Here is an 8,490-nt window from a genome sequence, read left to right on the forward strand (position 1 = left end):
TCTCATGCAGAACCAAAAAGAACTGTACTGAGTTGTGGTCCATACCCACCACCCCCCCTGCACTGGATCTGATCTTGCTCCCTTGTTTTAAAGCAGGAGATGTTGGGTGCTGGTTACCTGAATATAGAATTAATGGTCCTGACCTCATCATGTAGGAGTGGGAAAGACAACTGGACCATAGCCTAGTCGGTCGGCCTAGCTTTCATCTTAAAATTTAAGGGCTTCTTGCTTCCCTTGATCCACCATTAGCTGCAGAAATTCATTATATGGTTTCCTTTCCTCATCATGTAGATTAGAGTTGTTCCTTTTCGATCTACTCATTTCCCTGTCAGATGAAAGAGCTGTGACTTAAATCGAACTGTTTGTTTTACTTAAGGCAGGAAGATGGGGATAGGGGAAAGGAAGCAATTTTTGTAATATCCGATGATTCATTTGCAGAACTCTGCCAGTGGATTTAATTAACTCTTGACATCAAAATTAGTCATTATCAGAACCTCTGTTTCTGGAATGGTCTCAGAGGACCACCCTAATCTCTAAAGCCACATTCCCTTCTCTCAGGGGATCGGAGTTTAGTAATCCCTAACACAGTGAAAGGGTGGAAATAAACTACAAAGAAGGATGCTAACATGTTACTGGAAGACAGACATGACAGTGACTGGGGACTAAAACAGCAGCCGAGAAGAGGACTCTAAAGATTGGGACTGTTATCTAAGACGCTATTTTTTTTACTAGCCCTTAATTTGTTTCATTTCTTTCTTTCTTTCTTTTTTTCTTTTTTTTTGAGACAGAGTCTCGCCCTGTCATCCAGGCTGTAGTGCAATGGTGTGATCTTGGCTCACTGCAACCTCCGCCTTCCGGGTTCAAGCAAGTCTCCTGCCCCAGCCTCCCAAGTAGCTGAGATTACAGGCACACGCCACCACACTGGGCTAAATTTTTGTGTCTTTAGTAGAGATGGGGTTTCACCATTTTGGCCAGGCTGGTCTCGAACTCCTGACCTTGTGATCCACCTGCCTCGGCCTCCCAAAGTGCTGGAATTATAGGCATGAGCTACCGTGCCTGGCCAGAATTTGTTTCGTTTCTATGTTGCCCTTATTTTTAGTTCTATCTTTAACTCTTGAGGTAAATCTTAAGATTTCAACAGCATATCCACCAAACGTTACGAAAATGAAAGCCAAATCTTGATTTTTATTAGCATGATCAAATGGCAACTCTCAGGGCCATGAATTATTTATTTAGCTCTTTATCTTCAAGTGTTTGAGTGACCAAAGGAACTCAACAAATACTTAATTTTCCCAAAATACATATTTTTTGAATAGCTGATTTTCTTTCTTGTACTTTTTAAATAACAGCAGACTTATTTTGTATTTAATTTAAAATGCATAAATATGTAAATTTAAAAGTTACCGTTCGTTTCACCTGGGTAACCATTGGTAAGTTGGGGATGTATCTCAATAGGGCTTGTTGACTATATTTACTAACATGTCATATCATGGTATGAATTGCATTATTTCACTTAAGGACTTTTTACTATATTGGTACTCTTAATTTTACCACATTTTCAAAAACATCTGATGATATGAATATATTGTTATTTAAGCATCTCTTTCTGTATTTAACCATCTCTTCCTGCAGTCAGAAATTCTAATTTTCTTTTTGTCTATTAGAAACAGAACTTTCCCATGCCAGTGGTTCTCAACCACAAATGATCATCTCCCTGCCCCAATCCCCATGAACATTTGGCAATGTCTGGAGACATTTTTGGCTGTGAGAGCTGGGTGAGGGGCATGCTACTGGATATCTAGTAGGTAGAGGCTAGGGGTGTTAGTCAATTTTCTACAGTGCACCAGACACCCTATGCACAACAAAGAATCTGACCCAAAAAAGTCAGTAGTGCCAACGGTAAGAAACATCACTCTTAGCCCATGTATGAGACTATATCTGTAGATGTTACAAGAAGTTCAGTTCTTGAGCCATGAGATGCTCAGCATTTTGCTGACCAGTTTGCTCTATACTTGCACTAAAAGTATTGGGTGTGCCCTGTTACCCATCATCTTGCCCATTAATTTTTTTCTATCTCAATTTTTGCAAGTCTAGAATAAAATGACATTCTTTTAACTGGCACACATAATTATTAGTGAAATTAAACTAATAATTTCACTAATTTTTTTTTAGTTTATTGGCCGCTTGCTTTTCTTGAATTAGAATTGCCTCTCTCCAGGTTCCTATTCCTATCACTATGTGTTGCAGACTCTCCTCTATCAAGGAGGCAAAATGTGGGAAGAACCTTGCAAAGGGGAAACAGGTTGGTGAAATTCTGCTCATCCAATGAATGAATGAATGGTGGATATCCTGTGCAGAATAAGCAGTTCAACTTGGCTTATGGGATTCCAACTCCTCTCTTGGCATGCCCTCCAGTTCCTATTTGTTTTAGAGCAGACTGAATCCAGGCTCTTTGTCATAAGACATTTGTTCTGTGGCATCTAAAAGGAAGCTGTAAGCACAAACAGCTTGGGTAGAATGGAAAGATGTCCCTGCTTGGTTGGATTGAGGAAGGAGAAAGGGGAGCGTTTCTAGAATTAAAATTTGTCTCATAAGGCCTTAATGTTGACAGCTTATTGAAAGTTTATGCTCTTGAGGGAAGTGAGTCATCTGCTTTGCCCTGAAGCCCTATGACTTTGCAGTTGGTAATTATAGACTCCACTGTGAATATACCCTTATGGCTCTCTCTTCCTCTCTGCTTGTGCCTACTGTCAGAATTGATGTCCACCGTAAAGAGAATGCAGGGGCTGCTGAGAAGTCAATTACTATCCTCTCTACCCCTGAAGGCACCTCTGCAGCTTGTAAGTCTATTCTGGAGATTATGCATAAGGAAGCTCAAGATATAAAATTGTGAGTAAAGAAGACGGTCTTGTGAAAGAGGTTGTTATTTGTGCTCTTTTATTTTGGATTTCTCTAACTCAGTTCTTGGGAATTGCCAACAAACAAAGGGAAATGATATCCTGATGAGCTACAGTGGTTGGCACTGTTGATTTGGTTGTGAAGCATTAAGTATTTTTATATTTAAACAGTTTCATTCATGTTTGAACATGGGGCAAGTGGTGATAATGGAGAAGTTAAGTGTAGCTATAAAAGTAGGCAACTTGGGGAACCTAGAACAAGGAGGTATCCTGGATTAACCCAAGACAGGAGCCCCAAATCTTGACTTATCCTTTACTCAGAGCTCATTGGAGCTCTTTTCTTGTCCTCTGCCCAGCCCCACCTTGGAGCAGCAGGGAGTGTGGAGGTGGGAAAGTGCCTAAGTCTCTTCTAAGGCAAACTGGAGATGTATTTGGGCTGGAATTCTAAATAGTTGTTCCAGGAACTTTGAGTGAAGGTTGGGTTCTGTGCCACGTTTAGCATATAGAACAGGGCTGCACTGAAAGTAGAATCCAGAGTAGGGCATTGGAGTTAGTGTGGGGACCTCATCACCAACCTTAATTTGTAGAGAACTTTAAATATGTTTTAATAATATTATATATGGGTGCCATGTTATAAAATAGTACAGTAAATTTTTTTTAAGAATGTAATTATTTTAGTATAGAGAAAAATAGGCCAGTACAGTGGCTCACGCCTGTAATCCCAGCAGTTTGGGAGGCCGTGGTGGGTGGATCATGAGGTCAAAAGATCAAGACAGTCCTGGCTCACACAGTGAAACCCCGTCTCTACTAATAATACAAAAAATTAGCTGGGTGTGGTGGCGCGCACCTGTAGTCCCAGCTACTCGGGAGACTGAGCCAGGAGAATTACTGGAACCTGGGAGGTAGAGGTTGCAGTGAGCCGAGATCTAGCCACTGCACTCCAGCCTGGAGACAGAGCAAGACTCCATCTCAAAAAGAGAAAAGTGTAAAGGAAAAGCCCACCATCTATTAACCACATGACATTTTAAAGCAGTGAAATATATATATATGAATGAGACTTGGAAATTCAGAAAGTTACAAAATGAAAAGTGAGAGCTCCCTTTCCCCCAAAGCATAGCCACTGCTGTTTCTTCTATTTCCTTCTATAAATTAGGCACATATCTCCAGGTGTATATTTATACTGGAATTTTACCATTGTTTATTTGTAGATTGTGCTTTGGTCGTAGGGCTTGAGGAATATGGTTTTGATTAAGAGACTTCATCACTGAAGATATTTCCTGAAGTGAATAAAACTGTTTTAAAAGTTAACTTCTGTATTTTTTCTCCCCTTCTATTCATGCATTGCTAGAATGCTGGCCAACTGTCAGCAAGTTTTAAGCTGTACCTAACACAGTGCTTCCCAGATGGCAGTTAGGAAGTATATGTTTAATGGGTGAATATTGTCTTTTTACCCAATAATAGGTTTGCTTATTCTAATTTTATGACCATTTTTCTATTTACAGCACAGAAGAGATCCCCTTGAAGATTTTAGCTCATAACAACTTTGTTGGCCGTCTTATTGGTAAAGAAGGAAGAAACCTTAAAAAAATTGAGCAAGACACAGACACTAAAATCACGATATCTCCGTGAGTGCTTCTTTATTTTTGAATTAGAAAACTTTCAAACCCTGTAAGCTGCATGTTGTATGTTGGGCTTGGCTTCCCGCTTTACAGCTGCTTCAGCTAGCCTGTGCTGCTGTACTTACACATGGCTTCTCAGACGCAGCCTGCTACATTTCTGGCCCCATATTGAAAGCATTATCTGCTTCTGGCAGGAGGAACCAAATGCTTTACATTCATGTTTTCTTTTTTTTCCCCCACCAAGACGGGGTTTCACCATGTTTGTCAGGCTGGTCTTGAACTCCTGACCTCAGGTGATCTGCCCGCCTTGGCCTCCAAAGTGCTTGGATTACAGGTGTGAACCACCACTCCCGGCCACATTCATGTTTTCTAAATGCAGTCTTAACTATGTTTTATGACATCTATTCCCAACGTTGGAATATGTAACCCAGTTTATTATCCTTTGCCGTGTTACGCATTATCCCAACATTTGACGTTTGAGACAATGGAGAACACGAATTGCTCAGCTAGTTTTTATGGGTTAAGAATTCAGGAGCAGCTTAGCTGGGTGGTTCTGGCTTGGGGTGTCACAATGCTACTGACAAGTCGATGCTGGCTATTGGCAGAAGGCCTCAGTTCCTCCCACATGGGCCTCTCCACAGAGCTGCTTCAGTGTCCTCAAGACATGGCAGCTGTCAAGATTGCATTGTCTTTTATAACATAGCCTCAGAAGTTATACTCTATCATTTTTCTAATATTGTTTACACAAGTCAGCCCTGTTTGGTACGTATGTGGTGGACTGCAGATAACTGGGTGGCAGGGAGTCACCTTGGAGGCAGGCTACCACACCTAGAATCTGGATGGTCTCAAATTACATTAGAAAGGTTTTTCTTTTTCTGAGGGTGACTATTCTTAGTTTCAGTCAGAGTACTCAAATGGTGGGAAAAGATTGATGAACTGAAGAAGAATGGTAGGGGAATGACTGATGCACAGTGTTGTGTAGCAAGTTTTCAAAGGAGGTAGTACAGAAGCAGGAAACTTCGGTTTGGTTGTAGAGAAAGGAAAAAACCCACGAAGTGGTAAATACAGTAATACTACTTTGTCTTAAATTTACCCCCAGAAAGGGGAGAGTTTTAAAAGAAAAAAATCTTAACAGTGATTCTAGAAACAGCTATTTAAAAACTGTAATACAAAATGCTTGGCAGGGCAGGTTGAAACTGAATTAGAATTATATACTTCTTTTTGAAGTAGTCTAAGAGAAATAGTCTTCATTATATAAATGTTCATATTTTTAGCAAGTTTTAGGAAAATGTTAAGGAATAACTTCCCATTCATCTGGGGGAAGGTTAGGCTATGACATTTTACTAGTACTGAAAATGAGAACTTCAGGAAGATGAAGGGGATTTGTACCAATAACCCATATCCTCTCAATTTATATACTTAGTTCTGTTTTCCATGGCAAATATCTCTCATCACTTTCCTGCATAGGCTTAGGTGTTTTCAGGTATGATTTTTAGTGGCTTTTGAAGGTTCAGCAGGACCTAGGTCCTGCAGGGAGTGTCTGAATATTGCTGCCACTGTCTAACGTTTTTGTTGTCTAAATGGCCATCAGTGAACCATTTTAAATTTTACTCAAGATGGACTGATATTCCTCCAGCCTACTTCAATCTAAATTCTAAAAAAAAAAAAAAAAAAAAAAAAAAAAAGATGGTAAAAACTAGTTTAGACACGTGAAGTTTGGCTTGTGGTTTTGAATATTTCCATTCTTTCTCCTTGCTTGGTGAGCCAGAAAATACAATTGCATGAGAATGCCAATTATGCCTAGAATTGGTTAGTCCAGACTAGGAACATACTTAGGAAAGGTTATGTACTTAGAGTATATGGTTTCCAAAAAACTATACATCTTTCCAGTCATTTTTCCATTCACTGTTAAATTGTGAAAATGGTTCAACTTTAAGAGGTTGAGAAGTAAGCTATATTTAAAAGAAGGACTTGATTGAACTATATGTACCCAGTAATCTTTACTTGAGAAGATGGGAGGCCAAGTATTTTCTTCTCTCTTGCAGCTTTACAATTTTGGATTTATGTCTTTTGGGGCTTACTCATTTCCCATCATGTTTTACCACCCACTTTTACATATTACCAAGCTCCACAGTTTGTTTTTAATTGCCATGGGTGGCAGAATAATTATTAACTGCCTTCTTTCTACAATTTTCATTCTTTTTCTTTCCCTTCTTTCTCATTCTGCAGATTGCAGGAATTGACGCTGTATAATCCAGAACGCACCATTACAGTTAAAGGCAATGTTGAGACATGTGCTAAAGCTGAGGAAGAGATCATGAAGAAAATCAGGGAGTCTTACGAAAATGATATTGCTTCTATGAATGTTAGTTTTGTTATGAAGGGCATGTCTTTATTTTAAAAAATAGTTAAAATGATGTTTCTAACTGCATTCATAGTGAATTATTTTGTGGCATTATCATTAGAAGAAGTTCTAGCTGATTTTTAGCACCGCAGCAAGTACCCTGGGATAGTGGTGAAGATACTGGCTTTGACATTAAGCTTTGCTGTCTCTGTGACTTTAGCAAATTATTTAGTCTTCAAGCATTAGCCTCCTTCTCTCTGAAGTAAGGCTGGTGTCTACCTACAAAGGTTAATATAGTAAGTACCTCTTTTACGATGCTAATTTGAGAGTTTAATATAGAAGGAATATTACATGAACTGGATTTGAATCACAGGCAAACTATTTACTAGCTGCAATTCTATTCTCTTAGATGATTTACTTAGTCTCTCTGAGTTTCAGTTTACTCATCTGTAAAATGGGATTACTGCCTACCTTGCATGCTTATTAGGATTACAATAGCCCTAATGCATATCAAAGTTAATGTTAAGATTACAGGTTTAAAACTTGCTTGGTTACCCATATAAACCTTGGAGATACAAGAATTTCAATTGATTAAACAGTCTGCATAGTGCATCTGAGGCTATTAAAGCAAATTGCTGACATTGCTTAGTGAGTGAAATGGTGCTGAAAGTGGAAAACTTCAAAAGTCCATCTTAAATTTTAAAGTAAATGATTAAAAAAAAATTTTTTTTCAATTGGGCGAGACATCTGAAACACAAAACCTGAGAGAAAGAAAACGTGAAAACATTGCCTTTGTCAGGAAGTCTAGAATGCAAACTATTTTACACCCCACATGACTCCCTGCCAACCTTCTTCATATTATCACTACTTGGCTCCAAATGTCTTAGAATCAATGGGATTAAATCTAACCCCCATAGGCCTTTTAAAAAGATTGTCACATACACTCTAATCTCCCTTCCACGATCTACATTACATCCTCAACCCTTATAAAATTAAACAAATTAAAATCCCCTTTCTGGCTCCTATATCCATTCCAGTGATATGTTTACTTGCAGTAGTTACATGGGGATGGGTCCCAATTTCCAGAGGGCTCGACTTTGAGTTTTCTAGACCCATGGTTGCTAAATTTTACCCAGCGAGTAAAGATCTCCTAATAGCTGGTTTGCTTTTCAGTTAGCCAATCTCACTTGATTACCTCTTAAACTCGGATACATCACTTTCAGTCTGTATTTAGTTTGCCCACAATATGTAGAGTACAGTTTTGTCTAAGCCCTGTGAGCTAGTCATAAGGAAAAGGAAGGCTGCCCTTGAGATCTCTTAATGCAGTTGTAAACGATATACTCAAGTAAAGTCCCATGGAACATCTGCTCTGACTTATAAGATGGTTTTTTTATTAGATCAGTAGTTTGAATATTGTCACTTAAAAATGCTCACTTTCCCTTGATCCATTTAATTGTCAAATTAAGGGTCCTTTTTACTATTGCAGCTTCAAGCACATTTAATTCCTGGATTAAATCTGAATGCCTTGGGTCTGTTCCCACCCACTTCAGGGATGCCACCTCCCACCTCAGGTCCCCCTTCAGCCATGACTCCTCCCTACCCACAGTTTGAGGTAAGATAACTGGCCTTG

At 39.2% G+C, this 8,490-nt stretch overlaps 1 protein-coding gene across 11 annotated transcripts in view; it reads left to right on the top strand.

Annotated features, from left to right (window-relative positions):
• Positions 1-8,490, top strand: part of IGF2BP3 (insulin like growth factor 2 mRNA binding protein 3) — a 157,654-nt gene that overhangs the window by 123,749 nt on the left and 25,415 nt on the right. For 9 of the 11 annotated variants that reach the window (XM_017975256.5, XM_078342562.1, XM_078342563.1 and 6 more), the window contains 4 exons: positions 2,755-2,889; positions 4,400-4,522; positions 6,746-6,881; positions 8,347-8,472. In XM_017975256.5, coding sequence (XP_017830745.1) covers positions 2,755-2,889; positions 4,400-4,522; positions 6,746-6,881; positions 8,347-8,472 — 520 coding nt within the window. The remainder of the gene's footprint in view (positions 1-2,754; positions 2,890-4,399; positions 4,523-6,745; positions 6,882-8,346; positions 8,473-8,490) is intronic. The other 2 variants (XM_035253649.3, XM_035253652.3) reach the window with 1 other exon arrangement.

Source organism: Callithrix jacchus, chromosome 11 (assembly GCF_049354715.1).
Source record: "Callithrix jacchus isolate 240 chromosome 11, calJac240_pri, whole genome shotgun sequence".
In the NCBI taxonomy this organism is placed as follows: Eukaryota; Metazoa; Chordata; class Mammalia; order Primates; family Cebidae; genus Callithrix; species Callithrix jacchus.